At 38.4% G+C, this 22,556-nt stretch overlaps 1 protein-coding gene across 2 annotated transcripts in view; it reads left to right on the plus strand.

Annotated features, from left to right (window-relative positions):
• The window catches only part of LOC116166662 (neurotrimin-like), a 73,804-nt gene that overhangs the window by 12,449 nt on the left and 38,799 nt on the right, over window positions 1-22,556 (plus strand). For both annotated transcript variants that reach the window (XM_031481694.1, XM_031481693.1), the window contains exons 3-5: window positions 61-189; window positions 246-383; window positions 439-588. In XM_031481694.1, coding sequence (XP_031337554.1) covers window positions 61-189; window positions 246-383; window positions 439-588 — 417 coding nt within the window. The remainder of the gene's footprint in view (window positions 1-60; window positions 190-245; window positions 384-438; window positions 589-22,556) is intronic.

Below are 22,556 nucleotides of genomic sequence, written 5' to 3' on the forward strand. Positions count from 1 at the left end.
ATCTCATTTGAACATCGTATTAATAGCGAGTGAACAGTAATTTTAATACCGTATTTTCAGTGAGCAGCGTGGATGGACCCATTCTGAATATATCTCGGGTGAGCAGACAGCAAATGGGACCATACCTATGTATTGCATCTAACGGGGTTCCACCCTCGGTTAGTAAACGAATTATGGTTATCGTTCATTGTGAGTCATTTTATCAACGCTTATGGAATTAAATTTATTTATAAAAGCTGTTACAGTTTCACCAATGATCTGGATACAAAACCAGCTTGTCGGTGCCTATGAGGGTCAACAAATCATTCTTGAGTGTCACTCCGAAGCGTTTCCGAAGTCTATTAACTACTGGACCAGAGATAAGGGAGAAATTGTTCCTCAAAGTAAAATTTTATCTCGCACAATCGATATGATCATTCACTTTGTTTTCCGTTACAGGCGGAAAGTATGAGCCGATGACTTTAGAAAATTCGTATAAGGTGCACATGAAGTTGACAATACGATCCGTCAACGTGGCGGATTACGGGACTTACAAGTGCGTATCGAAAAATTCCTTAGGAGATACAGATGGAACGATTAAACTATATCGTAAGTTACCTTCTACATTAATTAATGTTAAATAGAAATTCCCTATAAACGAAGTTGTGTAGTTTGGGCTTTAACAGAACTTTTATAAAAGCTTTGACCGTTCAAACGAGCAATTTAATAAATCGCTTCGATGGTTCCTGCAAAATATTGAAGTAAATTACTCCTTTCTAAAGCATTTCATATCTAAAATGTACTTTTTTATACCTCCTTGAAGTTACACAATACAAAAGTATCCTTAGGTATATGCATTGTGCAATTTTTCAGTTCATTTTAAAATTCAAGAAGAGTTATCCTTGTGATGCGAGTATCAATTAAAACCCTGCTGTTGATTACCCCTTTGTACTGCAAGGACAATTAGTTATGAATTTAATGTTTGGAAAATAATATGAAATCTGTAAAGTATTCAACTTTCTAATTATAACTAAACAAAAACTTCAATTTCAAAAATTTCATGTCAATATTCTATAATTTTAATTTGTAGAACGAATTGTCTGCTATTTTACACCATCTGTATTAACTATTTATCTTTGTTAACTGCAAAGAACGGATCACACTGAAGTTTGAGCAGTCAGTGGAAGCAAGGATTAGGATAGTATTACGTTGTAAAAGTTTACACTCTATAATAAAGATAGTAGGTATCTCAACTGCTAAAGATTTCGCACTGTGACGTAAATTGTTATCTAATGATTTAGATATTATTTTTATATTTCGGAAGTATAGATTTCAAACGTTCTTTGGCGATCCTTGATTTTAAAAACATTACGTTGTCACACTTTCAGTCAAGTTGTTCTCTCAGAAATGCTTTTTAACATTCAACAAAATGTAACGGATTTACATTTTTTTATTTGAATGATATACTTCTACAATAACGTTATTTAATTAAATGTTTTATGTACCTACATTTTTACCTGTACACTTGGACAATATTACTTATCCGTAACGTTAACGGTTGAATGTTCTATGCCGATACCATGATGTTAAACTGCCCCTCTCTTAAGATTGTTGTATTTCGTAAAATCTACTTACTCCGCTTATGGTTTTGAACACGTTCGCACCAGGGTAAAGGTTGTGATATTAAAATTCATTACCCCTAAGTCAATTTAATGGACGTCCAATCCTACGAATCGCCAAAAAATTTCAGTACCACATAATATACACATATCTTCAACATTAGGATATATCTGTAATGGGGATCAGAAAAAATAAAATCCAAATCGGCAAATTTCGGATTTTCTAGCATATCTTCGGAAGTAATCGTAATTTTCTGTTTCCTTTTTTAAACCATGATAATAACTCTTGCGCATCTTTTTGACTTTCGTATCTTTTATGGTTTCGGAAATCCCCATGACAGACATCTTTGTCTTGGACACAGTGTATAGTATTTTTTCGAGACCATGGCTTTTATACAATCATGCGGTACGGCTCTTCGTTTAAAGATAGCATCTTCAGAATTAACCAATGATAACGAAACTGAGATCTAATGATAATAACTTGCACAATAACGCTTTCTGCATAGATTCAAACTAAAAGTACGATAAATTCATTCCTCGACGAGTTTTTTTTGCGGTGTTGCTTTTATATAAATAACTGTTCTTGAACAATTTGAAAGCACTCAGCAACTTGGTTAACGAAAAATTTTTTGTTTAAGTTAAATCGGACCGTCATTAATATGCCCCAGGTATTTCATTAATTGAAAATCGTAAGCCAGACGAAAAACTAACAGCAAACAATTTATTTTCTTTGGCCACGTACGTAATTTTGTTGTGATCCGAATGTCTCACCCTTAGTGCCGAAAAAAAATATGATCTTAGATTACGTACGACCTGGTGGTCCAACACCCAATACTGTTCCTCCTGGACTAATTCCTTCTACTAGTTTTGAGTTTTCTGGTGCTAATTAATTAACGGGACCATCTTTGAGCTTGAACTAATCGGATTGGTTCATTCCCACGAATCAACCGCATCCATCAATTAAACCCACAGCCGTTAAGTATTGCGCATTCAGTGCTTCCCATGGACCCGTATGATTCCGCGTCATCCTGACTTCGCTGTTTTGAGTACGTAACACCTATTAGGATAGCATTATCACCTGTTAACGCCCGTCCGACTGGCACCAGAAACTTACCCAAGCTATTAGCCGCCATGGCACCCCATAAAATTATAGATCACCATTCATCGAAATTGTTGACCCTTAGAACATTCAAACTCCCTACCAATACCTAGCAACGCAACTTACAAAAGATATTGTACCTATACATAAACCAAAATGCTAACGTACTTCGAGGAGTATTTAAACCTCTCTGAAAGAGTTTTTTCACGAGAAAAAAGTTTGAAACGGTATTAAAGGGCGCGTCGTACTTATGACACTCTAGTGGAGTACGTTATTAGCCATTGATCTTGATTTCGTTTCCCCATGCACTTTGGTTACACTTACCTTCGTAGCATGGTGTATAATAAAGACTACAACATGCTTTGTAGTAAGAGGGTACCAGTAACCCTCAAACTCACAGTTAATAGAGAATCATACGTCGCCAAACAGTGCAAAACAAATTAAGAATGGACCCAAAAAAGAGATTAAAATAGGGGAAACTTATATTACTTACCTAATGTGAAGTTTTATTTATTTAAACGTTATGCGGAACCAGTGTATCAACTTTAGACGAAATCGGCGAATGCATCCTCATGTTTGTTTTGATAATGATCTCAGGGTTAATAGATCGAAACATACGTAAGCAACATTAAACATCTTCCTCGAACTTTCCATAACTAAAATGAACTTGGGAAAGACAGACGCGTTGTTAAAACCTGACCTTTCCATCGCAGTCTGAAAGGTCTCTCAAGTACGAAGTTGCGTAGGTGTTATAAAAGCGATGCCTCAAAGGAATTTTTCGTTTCCTTTTAAAGAAGTGTTATTAATAATGTGTATTTCATATTTCCATTCCACTATTACAAATTGAGATACAATTATTGGTGGTGACGAGGTGTGACAAATGTTATGCGGGAAAATAACGTCCGGTTGTACAGAAAATTTATCCACCGTTCTTTGTTTTAAATGTTAAATCATAAGTGAATCTTATTCGAATAATGTGTTCACAAAATCTGAAATGCAAACAAGGCAGATAATACCAAAGACTGAGATAATCTTTGCCAATACGTAACAATTCTACCCTCACTAGACTCACGTGTGGGTCCTGAAAATGACGATTATATTGTCTTCACTGGTGGAATTCAAGAGCAGTTTGTAATAATGGCCCTCTATCTAAAATAGACGGTAAATATCTTTTCGTGTTCGTTACATATAAAAAATGTCAATTGGTTTTTTAAGATACATAATATATACGCACGGGTTATTCAGTAAGTTAGCTTTGCAAACTACAGTGAATTTTTTTAAAATGCGAACATAGGAGTTTGCATGTAATGTAATTTCCCTATGTTCGATTTAAAAAAAAACACATCAATCTATTGAGTAGTTCAAATGAGTAGTAGATACAATTGACAGCTGTCACATTTTTAAAAATACCGCCGTCCAATTTAATTACGAAATCGGTTAGGTTATTGCTTAGAATGTCAAGGAGGACCCTTCGAACATTTATTGTAATTGTTTTGGAATTTATTTTCTTATTTTCTTCATTTATGTATTGTATTGAATAGATCAAATTAGTAGAATACCAGGTGCACATGACCTACAAACAGAGCTGGGCACTATTCGATTTTGTAAATACTTTTTAGTATTCAAATACTTTGTAATTAAATACTTTTTTCTATTTCGGTGTCACAATGATGATTTTGTACAACTGTTTTCGGCCTAAAACAGTTGTACAAAGACAGTGATTATAGTCGTTTTTTTTGGGAACTCATCTCTTAAGTTGGCAGTTACTAGTTAGTACAGGTAGGTACTTCGTTGGGTACTTCCATGTTTGAACTACAAAATGTCAGTCTTACTACGCTACCAACCTAAAACTTAACGGCATAAAAAGTGTTCCCAACATAAAACATGTTAGTTCTAATGTTCCCTATAGTTTCTGATAATGATTTTTTTAATTAAAATTAAAGCACCGAAATAAAAAAAATAGTATGAAAAACGCGTGTTACAATGCTTTATTGTAATACTCCTATCTTGCGGACACTCGTGGCTACGCTTCGCGTCGCCACTCGTGCCACAAGATAGTCGTATTACAATAGGTCGCATTGTAACACTTGTCTTTCAATATACTATTATGTAACTCAAATACTTTCGAAAATATTTAGTATTCGAATACTTCACCAAGTATTGAAATACTTTTGCGAAGTATTCGAATACTTCGAACCTTTAAGTTATTCAAATATTTGAGAACTATTTAGAAATGTTTAGGGGAAGTTTCCATTATCACAAAATCAAATATAAAAATCCGATACAACTGAATACCGAACGATCCTGGAGTGAAACTTTTTGACCCGATAGTCTACGTAATTTAAAAACAATAGGAACCTTTCTTATATCCTTAAGACCATGTGTGCCAATTTTCAAAGCGATCGCACGTTCCTAAGAAGTTACCATGTACACGAACAGACGGACGGACAGAAAAGGATCTGTTTCAAAATCGCTAGGATTAATTTCAGAAAGGTGTACGTGTCAAGTGCACGTACGATCGCTTTGAAAACTGGTAGACGTGTTCTTAAGGATATAACTGATATAAGAAAGGTCCGGAGGGCCTGGTACCTGCTATATAACTAGAACTATTTTAAATTTTTAAAGTATTTGAGTGACAAGTATTTGAATACTTTTCAAAGTATCTGTATTTAGTATTTGCTTGTGCTGGGCGTGAAAGTATTTAGTATTCAAATACTTTCGATTTGTCTAAAGTATTTTCTATTTAGTATTCAAATACTTTTTGAAAGTATTCTGTCCAGCTCTGCCTACAAATAATTGAAGGTTGGTTCACAATGAGTTGTGGTCTCAGTGCGTGGCCTGTGAGGTCAAGTTTTCGTAAGTTTAAGAAAAATGTATCCTAAAGTTGCCATGGCCTCACATGGCTTCTTTAAAAAAATCTTACCGAGTGCTCTTCAGCATAAAGACTATAGAGTTGATGTTCATAGTCACACAAGTTGCGCGATTTGGGAATGTGAACCGCGCACACCGCATAGATTGATGTGTTTTTTTTAAATCGAACATAGGGAAATTACATTGCATGCAAACTCCTATGTTCGCATTTAAAAAAAACTCACTGTATGTTCAGTTTTGTACTGACTTCTGTGTAAACGAAAAGTTGGCCCACACCTAGTTATTGCAAGTTGCCTGGCCTAAAGTAGTTGTTTTAATCTATGTAAAATTTGGAGTAAATTTGGTAAAGAGTGGTTTGTTAATTAAATATTTTTTTTAATTATTGGAAAATATATACCTAACAAAAAGTTTTCTTAAGGCAAACGAGATAAAAAATACAGCCAGCACAAACCTTACCTAATAAACTCCCTCAAAAAATTTTAGAGTAAGAAGCCTTCAGAAGTTCATATCCAATTTCGCAATTTTGAAAGTGGGAGTACTTTATTGTTTAAATAGGAGTCGCCTTTTTTCACTAATGGATTCTACACAAAAAAAGGGAGTTTGTAATTACATCCTATAACTAAAATGCCAGTTTTTATAGAAAGGAGAACGAAAATTTGTTCAGCAATTGAAACACGTTTAATTATAAGCAAAACTATGAAAAAATTCTTGTATTCTGTTATAAGGCAAAACACAAATAAATTTGGCCAACAATGCATACACATGCATATGGCGTTGGAAAGGTTGATTATATTACTTTTATACATTATTCGTAGAAAGTATGTAATCCACGAAGTAAAGGCGCAGGTTATTTTCTCCTTTTTCAGTTCGACGTCTCTGGGAAATACGACAGAATATTTAGCTTTTATGGTTTTGTGAAATCAGTCAAGTAATAATTAAAAATGTTACAACAGCTGGTAAAATTTGCATTTCCAGAAAAACCGTTATTTTACGAGTAGATATAGCGAACGCGAGGTCGGCGTCGCGGGTTCGGACCCCGGGCGCGCTCATTTCCTTATACCTACAATAATGATAAAAAAGTTTTTACTGGCAACGCGTACGAAGAGGATTGTTGGCCCAGGAAATCAACGAAAGTAATTTAAAACGTGATGCATAAAGAAAGGTTCATTAATAATAAAAATGTTCAATCCAACTGACTGCGACGTCAGTATCAAAAATAGCGGTAACCAGTTCATCCTCAGGAATTAACTTGGGATCGGGTTCAAGAGTGGGGTCAAACAACGACAGGTGTCATTTTCAGAAATAAAAAAACGATAACAACGTTGGCAGTTACCCGAGAGAAAAATTTATATTTATATTCGACAACATCGGTGCTTTAATACTAAACCTTAAGATTAGTTAAATCCAAAAAATTGGAAGGAAAGTATACATTCACAATTAACTATAACGACGAATCAACTCGAACTCAATCGAAAAACGGTTGGCACAGATAACACGCTTCAGAAACGGTTTTCAAAGAGTTTGCGCCCAGCGATGGTTGGCTTCTGGCGAATGATCTAAAAACAGAATTACGACACACGGCAATGGCAACAAATTTTTTAAGCGGAGCGGAAGCACAAATTAATTAACGGTATTTACCGGAAAATAAATTGAAGGAAAGCAGACCACCCTTATAATTAGCAGAAGAAAGATGGCAAATGGTACCTTTATGTTTAACGGCACGGTGAAAATTTTGATCTCAAAATGTACTAGAGCACAGTGAAAAATGCCAAAAGATCGCACTGGTTCTAACTTCTAAAAGAAGTAGTAGCTCCGGAACAACATTTCATAACGAACCGCCTCTAGATAACGGGTGTTCATTAAAGCAGGTGGACTCCAAAATATACGGTGTGGTCCATGAATGGTAGTATGAAAACTGAGTGCTTAGTTACACTAATATGACATTCGCTATTTATGGTATAAGTGAATAAAGACAGAATTTAGGATAATGCTCTTTATTTAGGTGAATAATACAAAATTCTTTCCAATTCCCAAGAATGTTTAAATATTGCATTGGTAATTTATTTACACAAATGGTAATTGTGTTATTACTAATACGATGAGAATTTAAAGTAGGAAAGTTGACTCCACTTTCGGTAATCGTAGTACTGCACTCTAGGTCTTTTCTTTGAATTAACACCAGTCAAAATTTGTCTTGGCGTGGAAATTTTTTGGGCATTTGATTCCTCGAAGTACCGCCACTGTAGAAAAAATGGCGGAGGTACGTCGGAAGTAGTGCCTGAAGGTTTGTAATTCAGTAACGTCAAGTTTGGAGAATTTTGCAAAAGTGTTGTATTGTGCACTTTTGATTCCGATAACAAAGAAAAGAAAAAAAAATTGTCTGTGTGCGCATATTGGGGATGTAAATCTTTATCCTTCAGTGAACCTCGAGAAGGAAAAAGAAATTGGCCACGGCCCGCCAGTGGAAATGGGTCTTCTGGTGTAACAACCACCGAGGTTTGACAAAGCTGATATAATTTGGGGCGCAGGCGTCCACAAGTCACTCGAAAAAGTAAATAAACATAAAATAATAAAATAAGAAAAGAAGATTTGTGAATCCTCGGGCAGCATTGGATATAACCTTTGTCTTCGAGAGTAGTAAATAAATTAGCACTCAGCTGAGTACTAACGGCAAAAGGAATTATTAACAGGTTACCTGCAAGTTTGCAATTTCCGATGTTTGCAATAAACATTTGCGGAGTGATTCTTCCATGTTAGATGCAATTTAATAGATGAGTTCCAGCTAATCGACAGTTATCATTATTCAATTCGAAAGCGAGTATTTGCATTTCATGCAGAACACCGTACTTCTTTAATACAATCAACCCAATGCTGGTAAAATACAAACAAAAATACATATATCCAAAAACTACAATACCAAAAATCAGGCTTAATTATAATTGAATCCAACGTACGTACCCCATTAATAAATGGGTTTCAGATTACGATATAGATAAGATAAATATAACAAAGTATTATCAAAGACGAATTCTATGAAAATAACTTTACCCAAAGAGCATTACAGCTCTGCTCCATTCACGTAAAGACGCTTAGATAATTGGATTAAACAATTTTCACGTTATGACTAGAATTTTTCAATTCAAATCGCCACGATACACCTGTCATTATCACGACAAATGCAAAACTGAAAGTTATGTCAATGCCAATGGTACCAACTACTTCCAACACACTAAGAGCTCATTCAGTCAGTTACAAAAACTAGAGGACATTCAACGGAACGTTACAATACACGTAAATTTTCAATATAAATCAACCTCAAAATCTTAATTGATAACTGTAAATGTGCGTTTCTATACGTTATGGTGTTCGGAAGCGAAATTATTAGAACGGATCTTTCTTATCCATATCGCGAACTTTGTGTGGTGTGTTAATTCTGCATCCTCCAGATACACCCTTATACTATCATACTGTAAAGTAAGAAAAACAAGTATTATAGGGTTGATTAAAAAACATTCTTCATTCTTCAATTTTTTTGGTTTTTAATTTGAAGACAGTATAAAAGCGATCCGCCATGAGAACCTGCAAAATAGCTAATGTTTATATTTGTAGGTTTACTAATTTAGAAATATTAAAGTTTTCATTTTGGAAAGCGTTGCCTTGAGCACAGGGTAACGAGACCAAAATATTGAAACCTTTACTTTCCCATTTCATATTTTTTATTACATATTTTATTCACATTCACATTGTATATGAAAATTGAAATATATGAAATACGATTTCGGGTAAAATTGAATACAAAACGCGTCAGTAAAATCACACTACTTGACTCGGAAATTAAAGTACTCGGCCTCAAAGGGGCCTCGTACTTCAATATTTCCTTGCCAGTAATGTGTTATTTTCCTGACTTTTATATAAATAACTATTTATTCATGTTATTTGTGTTCTCAATAACAGTACGAATATTATAAACATTTTATTTTTCGATCAAAATTTTAATTTAATCATAAGATTTAATCACGGTGAATTCGTCGTGGTTTTAATATACTTTTTGGGCATTCTGTTGTTGGGAATTGGTACAAAATTATTACCTACACGATATCTGATAGCGATACTTTTAAAATATTTCTGCTTTTTTCAAATTAAAACTAAGTATAATTGCTCGCGCGTGCGTGTTTTTAGTGTGAAATGGGTTAAAACGTCAGTCAAGTAGATCAGGTGGTACTATCATTTGTCATTGTTTTTGTGTATTTATTGCAAATTTTAGTCGTTCGTTAAATGAGGTTTTTTGTTACTTTCCTTTAAATTATTTTGAATGTTCTTCAGACTCTTCAGTAGTTAGTTAGAATATCTATTAATAGTGCCACCCTCTTACTATATCAAGCAACATTTCCGTGCCTTTTTTTGTGCACCTTTAGGCCTAAGGACGTTTTGTAGCTAATCAAAACATCCATGACGGGTGCAGCTTAAAATGTAGAATTAAATGGTATTTAATTTATAGCAGTCCACGCCATTGGACCCAATGGACGTTGGTTAATAAACTTCAAATTTCAGACGGTAGTAATTTTTATTATCATTTGTTATTATTTTCACTTTGATTATTATTATTATTTTGAATATCCATTTACAGTTAGCGTTTCATCTAAAAACTTTACTCTATACCTCGCTCTATACTTTAAACTATTATGCAATAGTGTAACAGTTGTATTAATACTTTTAATGTGTAGAGTGCTTTTACTTTAAATTGCTGCCAAGTGTGTACAACATGCAACCCCATTCATACATTTTGGTAAAATTGTAGCTTCTCACGACAAAATGTATATACCTTCTTTAAAAAAATCCCAAGCTACCAGAAACAAAGGGCACACTCATTAACCTTTTGTACCAATTCAGTTATTTTGGTATTTAATTTAGGTATAATAATAAATAATGGTTACTGTGCACGAACCTCATGAAATATTGAAATAAACTTATGTATAAAATTACATTCGGCATTCTTCTCAAAAGTGACATTTTGCTTATTACTGTTTATGGAAGTTAAGGATGACTCTAAGTCTAACCAATAACAGCGCATTTTATTTAACGCCAATAGTAAGCAGCTACTCCTATCATTTTAATTAAGAAGCGATGGAACTATCTCAATTACTTTCCAAGCTTGTTGGACTACATAAATTAATCAAAATGTTATAATACATAGAATCTAAGATTTGCAAATACGAACCGGGAAAACCCATTAAATTTCAAACGGTTTTCTTAAGATTTGAAAGTAGATAGACACTATAATTACAAAAGTCTGATAAAGTTTGCTGTTCTAGAGTACAAAGATTTTGCTTTAAAATGGAACTGAAAAGTGATTAACTCACTCTTTAAAGGATCAGAATTTTACGGGAGATTAGCATTCAAGTGATTAACTGAAAGCAGTACTTTAATGAACTTCTGCGATTTTTCTGTTATTGCCGGGAATTTATATTGCTCGGAAAAATTTATTTTGTATGTAATTGCCTGGTTCTGCTGAATATCCTACTATAGATCGAGGACCTACATAATTTTCCGCGTATCCGTGACTGTTGTGCGGATTGAAAACTCAGCGTTGCTATTTCGCAATTACTTCGTCCTTTAATGGAGTGATTTCAGTACCTACCTAGTTTTTTTGCCAGATATTTTTGTGAAAGTTGAACCATGCACGCAAGGAAATTGAGAACAGTGTCCTTGCTGTTGATGAAGATGCGTCGCACATTCTATGACTTTAAACGTCATGTTAAGGGGCTAGGGAAAGATTTAGACGTGACGAGAAGGAGCAGTGGGATTTTTAAAATAGAGTAAGCACTACCTACTAAAAGCTTTGTAGGGGTGTACGATTGCTTATTGCATTTATTTTGCAGCTCGCTGAACTTAAAAGATCCGAGCGGATAAAAATATTAGGTAATGTACCTACTATATTTAATTCGGTGCAACTCTGTTGCGTGACCTAAAATTACCATGAGGCGAGGGTTAATTGAAGGATATTACCGACTCTTTTCGCAAAGAATATTTTTCCTACCTAAATAAATTCTGTATTCTCATTGGATTTTCAGACCTTTTCGTGTTAAGGTACTGGCCACGTGTATGAAAGCCAATGAACTTTAGGAAGAAAACAGCTGCCTGTAATAGCCTCTAGGTACAATGTTGGTGTTGTTTTTGCGATTTTTTTTAGCTTCAGCTTTTTCGCTTAGCTTACTACGGTTTTCTTCCGGTATATAGCAGTAAACATCAACGCCGAAGGGATGAACGTGGCTTAGATTTGGTTTTACTCCATGGCAGCGTTCATATGGCGTAACGGGAATTGTGCGAGAAGGGAGACCATTTTGAAGATAGTTTGCAGTTGTTATGGCTTCACCCCAGAACCGGTCATCAAATCTCCTCGATTAACATACACCGAGCCATCTCTACTAGATACCGTTTTTTTTTGTTCCGAAATACCATTTTGTTGTGGCGAATACGGTGCGGTGAACTGGCCGACAATTGTTCTTTCAAAAATCGTTTAAAATTTTCCCCAGTGTACCCAACTCCAGTATCTTCGGCTTCTTACCGAATTTGGTGTTGACCATCTGGACGTACTCTCGTAGCTTGTCCAACGTTTCCGACTTTCGCTTCAGGATATGGACTGTATACTCGTACTTGTTGAAGTCGTCTATAAATGTCAGATTGTAGCGCCTTCCACCAAACGTTGCAATCCGCATCGCACCACATATATCCGTGTGGACGAGCTCCATCACACCTGTCGACTTGCTTCCAGAAATCTTTGGAAACGGAACTCGATGCATCTTCCCACGAATGCACACCTCACAATCCTCTGAACACTCGGCGGGCTTAGTCACCAACGACATATTTTCATTGTACAGTTTCAACACAAACAAATTGTTCATCAATTCAGCCACCGCACCGACAGTCCCGTTTCGACTAATGGTAGCACCTTTCGCGTCAAAGTTCCCAATGAATCCCTTGCTCACTAGTCTCTTCACTGACAATAAGTTTGCCTTCATTTCAGTTACTAGCAGCACGTTATCAACCGTAATAATACGACGTTTATCCGCGCTATCAACTGCGATCAACTTTCCCGATCCTCTTCCAGTGGATCTTACTTTCATTCCGTTAGCAACAGTAACTCGAAAAAATCACGAATGTTCGAAATATGTATGACACGTCGCACCGAAATCAAGAATCCAAACACCCGGAAGTGCCAGATCGCCGGCTGTGAATGTCCAATCAGATGATTCATTATCATTTTTCATCATTCCGCCTTATTCACGGACTTTTCTTCTTTTGATTCGTTTTTCGCAACTTGTTTTCTTGTGACACCTTTTTAAAAAAATAGCACTTATCACTTCCTTTTCTGGTCGTAGTATGCAAAGCTGTCTCACTACTTTTTCCACCATTCGCACGATTCTCTCTTTCCTGCCACTCGTCAATCAATTTTCCCTTTACGAGATCCAAGGTCAAATCTGCATCCGGCCTTGGCTCCAGAGCAGTGACCGGAGTTTCATACTCTTCTGGGAGGCTGCAAAATAAAATCGCCACTAGCCACTGGTCATCCAGATCTGCATTTTGCTGCATTCTGTTCAACCTTTCCACCAGGTCCGTTAGCGTTCTGCTCAAGACGAAGACGGCAAATTTTTCGCATCAGAGACACTTTCGTACTCAGCGTGTTTTTGACGTGAACCCTTCTGAGATTATCCCAAGCCTCTAGTGCCGTTTCAGCTTTCCGAATATGAATCAGCTGGTTTTCCTCAACCGCTAATCCAATAGTTGCCATTGCCAGTTCATATTTACGGGATGGGACATTCCATCGCCGCCGTTTCATCGCGGCCATTCCAGCGCCGCCGTTTCATCGCCGGCCATTTCATCGACCGCATTTTTTACCCGTGTCGTTATACTATATACTGTTGCAATAGAAGATCGGATGTAATGTTTATTAGGAGTATCTATGATGGTATGCACCTACACTATTCAACAGCGCACGGATAGAAAACACTGCATTATGTTAAGATAAAAAAGGATTGGCTGTAATATGTTATATAATTCACCAATTCCATAAGTGAAATACAAAAGCAAACTATGTGAAAATGATTAACAAAATATGTACATACAAAATAATAATAAATCAAAATTGATAATTATGAGCTAAACCACGTAAATAGTCAATTACATTTCGATTATTATAATCTAAAACAATTCTCATAATGCGTTCGTCAGCTAACCGATACTTTCGTAGCTTTGCTGGTGGTTGGTTTCCCGCAATCAACTGTTCATAATATGCATCACGCCCTTTTTGTACTTTGCGCAATCCATCGCCGAGCTTCCATATTNCCAAAGTGTTGGCGGCTTCCATTGTTTTGATTTTTCTTCAAAATAACATAATAACACCCTTTCACTAAAACTTCCAACGTGTTTTTCGGTTCTCCATTTCATAAATAAATCATATTCCTTCAAATATTGGTCCTTGGACATTTCGGGTAACAGATTGGAGGTGGCGATACCTGCCGCGTTCACAATTTCTTCGGGGGTGCATGAAAAACTCGCATCACTGTCCATTTCCATCGTTCAAGCACACAAATTACCCAAATCACAGCGAGATGAACTTAATACGTACTTGTAATTTTAACAAATGTCAGCGAGTATCATAGCAACGGCGGCCTCCTATGTTTCTTGTCTAAATAGTTTGCGTTAAAAAAATGACACGTTACGTTACTTTTTTTCACTCAAATGCGTTAAAAAATGAACCGCTACGGCACTTTTTTTCACGCTACTAGCGGACGAAACAAACGCATCCTTTATGAACGCAAATTGATGGAAAATGTTGTACTTTATTTTACGAACGTGAAAAAATACTTTTTTCTACAACTGTCAAAAAAACGTGTCATTTTCTGACGAATTTCGAAGCGCGAAGTACTAGATTTTTAAACGGTTAATTAATAAGTAAGGTTGCCCTTGACAACGTGCGCGAAATCGTCAACAGTGAAAAATTAGTATATTAAGAAACAAGTTTCATAAGTGGCGCGTTTAACGCACGAGTTCAAGTTTAGAAAACGAGCCGCTCGCGGCGAGTTTTCTAATGAACGAGTGCGATGGGGCGTCTTATGAAACAAGTTTCTTATACTATTTTTTCTATTGAGAAGATATTTTCGAGAAATTTTTATCAAAATGATGTTATAGTAACTTTTTGTAACTAGGGAATTTTGATATAGAAGTTGTATTAGTGCAGGTTGTATTAAGTTGGCAGTACGACGTCCCAAATATTTCACTTAAATAATACACTCATCAATTTTGTTTTAATTTGCGACGAACTTCCCCCTTAGCTCGTGCACGAACGGTATTCTAAATAAGGGAAAGCACAATTATTTCAAGTTCATTTAATTGTCGAACAATAATACAATTCAATTATTACACCGGGGACGGTCGGTCGGTCACTCGGGCGCCACCAAGACTTAATCTGCACCCCCTAAGTCTTGGGAAAAGGGGCGGTGCGGTCTTCGCGGACGGGGTGGAAAGCCTCCGGGTATCCTCAAGTGGAGAACGGAAAAACCAGGGATCGGTCAGAGTTCACCACAAAATGGCGGCGGTCACTTCCGGATAATCTAAAACAAATTATGGCCAACGGCCCGGACGGTAAATTTCCTAAAGGGAATAAAACAATAAATCGATTAGCGGTGTCTAGGGGAAATAAAAGCGGAAAAGCAAGGAGAACAGAATATAATGAAGTTTAGCGGAACGGTGGCAAAAGGTTACGGTTGTGCAAAAAAGGGAAACTCAAAACGGTAGTTAAACGGAAAGGATAACGGATTGACTTACGGTCGCTCAAACGGTAAAACGGTAAAACAAAAGGGTTTCGGTGGATTCGGAATGATACGGTTTCGCAAATTAGAAAAATCAAAAGGCGTACTTACAACTCGAAAGTATGAAGCAGAAAAGATCCCTCCCAAAATGAGCATTTTCCTTTTAAAGGAAACCAATTTTGGTGGAAGTGGAACAGGGAATTTCCAAAGCCGGGCGGTGCTCGTACCGCGAGAGCGGTAGAAAATAATTCGGTTTTTAATTAATTGCGGCTCCTGTGATTATCTTAAAAATCTGGGACAACTTGCAAACAACTAGAAAAATTACAGCGCCTCTGTGGACACCTCTCTCGACGGTTTCTGACAAGGTTTACTACTGCCCATTAACATGGCATTAATTAACAGCGCTTACCTAATTAAGCGTAATCAAACCTAAGTACTCATCACTCCAATCTGCAACTAGCTCCCTTGGACTTTTTCTTATCAAACGGCGCTATCGCTTTAACACTCTTATCGCAACATGCAGGCATACGAACGGGACTGCAAAACTTGTAAACAACTCGATTTGAACTCGTTCTATCCTTGATTTTACTTATTATGGGAATCTAAAACATCTTATAAATAATTAACGGCGCTGAAACCAAAGAATATTAATTGTCCCTCATCTTCGCCAGGACAACATCCTTCGGTGGTTACAAAAATATCGCGGTCTTCTTGCGTAACGAAGCCCAAACCAAACGTTACATACAGGGTGGTCTTTGTAAACGGCAAACTAAATGGAGAAATTCCGGGTGCTTCGTTACACACTCCCCTTTCTTCGGAAAGAAAAGAGAGGAACTCTTTTCGGCACGGTATCCTAAAACAAACAACAAAACTCGGAGACGGGCAAACAGGACGGAACTTGAACTACGGAATTACGGTCGATAGGGTTTCAGATCCTTCACGTGGACTCTAGGAATCTTGGTCCTCTCGGACGGATGTTTCAGGGTGAATACCACCGGTGACTCCACTTTGTGGATGACATATGGGCCGGAGTACTACGGCGCCAATTTCGCGGCATACCCCATGGCAGCTTTGGACAGGGGGTGGTCTTTCCGGAGTACCAAATCACCCACATGCGGTTTCCATTCTCGGTGTCGGAGGTTGTAATGATGCGCCTGCTTTGGAAAACGCTCGGCCTATATTCCTAGCGACTAGCTGAAACACATCCTGAAGATTGTCTAAACGGTTACGGTGTTCGGGAATTTCGGCGGTCAGGTCGGTAGGGGTATCGGGATTCGGAGGTTCTTGCTGACGGTGGACAGTATTCGGAAGGACAAGTTCACGGGCAAAATTCAAGTAGGCGGGAGAAAATCCGGTTGATTCTTGGACGGAGGAATTCATAGCCATCATGAAATGAGGTAAAAACCTATCCCAACTCCGGTGATTTTCTTCACAAAACTGCGCAATCATGGTTTTCAAAGTTCGGTTGGCACGTTCGACGGGATTGGCCTGCGGAGTATACGGCGGTGTGAAACGGTGGGTAATACCAAGTTCGGAGAGGAGATTTTTGAAATTTCGGCTGTCATACTGGGCTCCATTATCGGTAATCAAAATCCTCGGTGTACCAAAACGTGTAACAACTTCCTCAAATAAAGCCTGAGAAACAGTAGCGGCGGTGGCTTTACGAACGGCTTTAAAACATACCCATTTGGTAAAACGGTCCTGGAAAACCAGAAGATATTGGTTTCCTTTCGAGGAACGGGGAAGTGGGCCTACAATGTCGGTACTGACAATGTCCCAGGGTAAACGGTTAGGATATAGCTGCATTTTCCCCGCGGCTTGCTGTTGAGATACCTTGTACCGTTGGCAAGATTCACAGTGACGGACATACTTAGCTACATCTCGGAACATACCTGGCCAATAATAATGATCTAAAATTCTGTTTACGGTTTTGGTGACACCTAAATGTCCGGCGGTTGGTGCATCATGATTTTCATGCAAGATACGGTTTCGGTTCGGTTTGGCAACACAAAGTTTCCACGGATCGGTAACGGTTTCATCTTTTAATGTGTTAGAATGAAAATGACGGTACAAATTATTGTTACGGATGCAATAATCCGGTACGGTATCGGGTCGGTCGGTTACGGCATTAAATTTATTTCGGTACCAAGAGCATTCGGGTAATTCAAGGGCAAAAATCGGTACTTCGGAAGTTTCGGTAGTGTCGTTCTCGGTATGAGGTAAAGGATCACGGGAAAGAGCATCGGCAACACGGTTGAGAACTCCTTTTCGGTACTTGATCTCGAAGTCATACTGCTGCAGGAAAATACTCCATCTTGCTAGACGGCCGGTCGGACTTTTGATTGAATGCAGCCAGCGTAAAGACTGGTGGTCGGATAGTACGGTGAAATGATAGCCTTCCAGGTACGGTCTCATCTTCTCAATTCCCCAGACAATGGCTAAGCATTCTTTCTCGGTAACGGAATAATTTGTCTCGGCGGATGTTAAGGTGCGACTTGCATACGCAATCACTCGGTCATCTCCATCGATTTGCTGTGTGAGAGCTGCGCCAAGTCCGGTGTTGGAAGCATCGGTTTGTAAAACGAACGGTCGGTCGAAATCAGGACAAGACAGTATCGGTGCGTTGGTTAGACGGTTCTTCAGGGTTTCGAAAGCTTGTTCTTGTTCTTCACCCCAACTCCATTTTTGGTGTTTTCGGAGGAGTTTGGTTAGTGGGGATACGATGTTCGAAAAATTCGGGACAAAACGGCGGTACCAAGATGCTACCCCAAGAAATCTTCTGACGGCTTTGATGTTGTGCGGAGTCGGTATTTGCTGGATGGCGGCTACTTTGTCTGAATCGGTTTGTAGACCTCCATCACTCACGACGTGGCCCAAATACTTCAGAGACGGACGGCAAAATTGGCATTTTTCAGGATTGATTTTGAGACTAGCCCATCGGAGTCGGTGGAAAACTTCCCTTAAGTTGTCTAAGTGCTCGTGGAACGTTCTTCCCAGCACGATTATATCGTCCAGATAGGCGAACGCTCGGGGTTCCATTTCGGGCCCAATGACACGATCCAAAAGACGCTGGAACGTGGCTGGGGCGGAGTGTAAACCAAACGGCATGACTTTGAACTGGAACAGTCCTCGGCCGGCTATGGTGAAAGCGGTGATGGGTCGGCTAGTTTTGGTCAGCGGTATCTGCCAATACCCTTGTTTTAAATCGATGCTTGAAATGTAACGGGCTTGACGGAGGCGGTCTAAAATCCCATTAATAAACGGAAGAGGATAGGCGTCTTTAACGGTGACTTCATTGACTTTACGGAAGTCGATACAGAACGCATCTTGCCATCTTTCTTTCGGATCATGACAATCGGTGAACTCCATGGACTTTCGGACGGTTCTATGATGTTCTCGGTTAGCATACGGTCGACTTCTTCATTAACGAGGGCTTGCATTCGGGGATTTTGGGGACGGTATCGTTGTTTAATCGGTGTGGGATCTCGGAGTTTCCTGTTCAGGGGACATACGGCCATGTCGACGGATTAGCGTTTGCAGTTCGGTAATGTAACGGACTGCGGGTTCATTAACTCTTTGACCACGGCGGCTAATTTGTGCCTCAAGGTTAATGTGATAATCAAGGGGGAAATAAAAATTTTGAAAATCGGTGACGAAGTCCAGCCAAGTGCGCCAGCGGAGACGGTTATTTCGGTACCATTGAAGTGCCAAGCCGGTGAATAATTCTGGCAACACAAGAAGTAACTGTTCGCCCGGTATGTTGTAGCGAAGGCTTATTTCATCCAAGCGTTCCAGGAAAGAAATGGGATCGGTATTCCCCCCAAAGCTAACATTCCAATCTCGGGTTTTAATTTTGAATGGGACGGAGGAGGGCTGAATCTGGGGCGGACTCCCAACAGATAGAGCATACGGATTAGATGCTGGCATAGTCCAGACTGGCGGTAACGGTTGGGTTTGTGCAAATCCCTGAGCAGCGGTAGTATAAGAAACAGACGGCGGATAATATGAATGACTCATAATCGGCGGTTGGGTGACAAGGGCGGTGGCGGAAGACGTACTTATCGGGGTAAAAGTAATATTCGGTGGCAACTTTAACGGCTGAGGAGAACGGGTGCCTTCGCGGAGAAAACAGATGTAACGGCGACACAATTCATCGCGGGTGCCTTCGGTATTCAACTTAAATTTATTCAATTCGGCTATTAATTCGGCTTTGCGGAGCTTATAAACCCAGCTGACCCGGACGTCAGTAGCAAAAGTGGCGATAACTGGTTCATCCTCAGGAATAAGTTCGGGATCAGACTCCATGGTGGGATCAAGATCAATAGGTGGAGGCATTTTCAAAAATAAATGGTATCAACACAAGTCAAAATCAAAATCAAGTCACACGCGCGAAAAGAAAAATTCTCAAAGCGCAATAATAGTCATATATAAATACACAGTAATAAAAGAATTGCAATATTTAATTAACAACAACAATTCTTCAAAACGCAATTGTCTTTCCCAGGTTTCGATTATACCATAAACAATCAAATCAATTAATGAAATGGGGATACTAAAAGTTGATAGCAAAAAAAAATTTAAAAAAAAATTTCAAAGTTCAAAAATAAATTTGAAAAATGTTCTAAGTCGGTAAAAATCATAAAAATCTGACCTTACTTCCAGCGGTGCGGTGGTTGTTTTTGGTGTCGGTATGGCCGGTGGCGGTGGTTGTTTCAGCGGAGGTGGTGTTGTACCCTTCAAGTCCCTGCTCTCGGGCGCCAAAAATATATGCGACGAACTTCCCCCTTAGCTCGTGCACGAACGGTATTCTGAATAAAGGAAAGCACAATTATTTCAAGTTCATTTAATTGTCGAACAATAATATAATTGTACAGTTCAATTATTACACCGGGGACGGTCGGTCGGTCACTCGGGCGCCACCAAGACTTAATCTGCACCCCCTAAGTCTTGGGAAAAGGGGCGGTGCGGTCTTCGCGGACGGGGTGGAAAGCCTCCGGGTATCCTCTAGTGGAGAACGGAAAAACCAGGGATCGGTCAGGGTTCACCACAAAATGGCGGCGGTCACTTCCGGATAATCTAAAACAAAATATGGCCAACGGCCCGGACGGTAAATTTCCTAAAGGGAATAAAACAATAAATCAATTAGCGGTGTCTAGGGGAAATAAAAGCGGAAAAGCAAGGAGAACAGAATATAATGAAGTTTAGCGGAACGGTGGCAAAAGGTTACGGTTGTGCAAAAAAAAGGAAACTCAAAACGGTAGTTAAACGGAAAGGATAACGGATTGACTTACGGTCGCTCAAACGGTAAAACGGTAAAACAAAAGGGTTTCGGTGGATTCGGAATGATACGGTTTCGCAAATTAGAAAAATCAAAAGGCGTACTTACAACTCGAAAGTATGAAGCAGAAAAGATCCCTCCCAAAATGAGCATTTTCCTTTTAAAGGAAACCAATTTTGGTGGAAGTGGAACAGGGAATTTCCAAAGCCGGGCGGTGCTCGTACCGCGAGAGCGGTAGAAAATAATTCGGTTTTTAATTAATTGCGGCTCCTGTGATTATCTTAAAAATCTGGGACAACTTGCAAACAACTAGAAAAATTACAGCGCCTCTGTGGACACCTCTCTCGACGGTTTCTGACAAGGTTTACTACTGCCCATTAACATGGCATTAATTAACAGCGCTTACCTAATTAAGCGTAATCAAACCTAAGTACTCATCACTCCAATCTGCAACTAGCTCCCTTGGACTTTTTCTTATCAAACGGCGCTATCGCTTTAACACTCTTATCGCAACATGCAGGCATACGAACGGGACTGCAAAACTTGTAAACAACTCGATTTGAACTCGTTCTATCCTTGATTTTACTTATTATGGGAATCTAAAACATCTTATAAATAATTAACGGCGCTGAAACCAAAGAATATTAATTGTCCCTCATCTTCGCCAGGACAACATCCTTCGGTGGTTACAAAAATATCGCGGTCTTCTTGCGTAACGAAGCCCAAACCAATCCTACTATACAGGGTGATCCTTGTAAACGGCAAACTAAATGGGGAAATTCCGGGTGCTTCGTTACAAATAATAAACTTCAGAAATTAGTACATTAAATGTGGAACAATTCATAAAGGCAAAATACAGTCCTTCGTCCTTTTATATAAGTTATGTGAAATTCAGTCGTGTCACTGTCGATTTAACGACAAAGCTAACACCTAACAGATTTCGCCCTTATGACACTGCTTCTACTTATATTGGTGACTGACATAAAAAGAAAAACAAAGGTTTCCTTTCGCGATTGGCCATTAACGGTCACTAACGGATCGGTCCTTAGTGGGTTGTTGTTACGTGATACGTGTCACTCATTACGACCGGTTCGGCTTCAGATTGTCACTTCCTCTTAGGAGCATAACGATACTACACAAATCAGGCTCACGATATTAATAACGCAGAACAAGTGCTAAAAGCAATAAGCTGCTTCTTTAAAATATTGTTTAATGTGTTCCGAAGGTATCCTCGTTGTCATCCTTTCCCCATTCGAAAGCTCCTTTATAACCTGTAGGTCTATTTTGGAAGATAGGTACACTATTCGTACTAGTAATCATTGGTCACAGATTGCACGTAGATGTTGAGCGTGCTACAAAAAGAGGCATTAATCATTAATGTAAAAATTTACCTCAAAGCCCCACATTGTTGATATCTCGGTTCTTACGCTACATACCGTAATATTTAATTCCCTTTTGAGTTTTGGGAGAAAGTAATTAAGTGGTTTTTTCATATTGTTCTTCTTGTAATTTGATTAACACTTTATCAGCCTTACATGTCTCGCTTTTAATCAAATAGAAAGGGAATCTTGTCTTTCTGTATATCAAAACATAACCCTAATTTGTAAATAAATACAATCGAATGTCAAATAGGGTAGTGAATTTAGGTTTTCCACTTTAATACCAACTTAAAAACGGTGCGTTAATAGGTCTCATTAACGCACTGTTTTGAGCGGAAAACAGTGCGTTAATAAGAACATTTAAAAATCGAAATAGAAAAAAGTATTTCGCGCACGTGACAAAGTTGAACTTAAACAGCAAATTTAATTAACAATCGGTTCAGTTGTAGAAAAAAATGTTGTATATAACGCTAGCGCGAAGTTATTTCGCGCATTTGACTGATATTTTAACTCTGCTTCGCC

Source organism: Photinus pyralis, unplaced genomic scaffold (genome assembly GCF_008802855.1).
Source record: "Photinus pyralis isolate 1611_PpyrPB1 unplaced genomic scaffold, Ppyr1.3 Ppyr1.4_LG3b, whole genome shotgun sequence".
NCBI lineage: Eukaryota > Metazoa > Arthropoda > Insecta > Coleoptera > Lampyridae > Photinus > Photinus pyralis.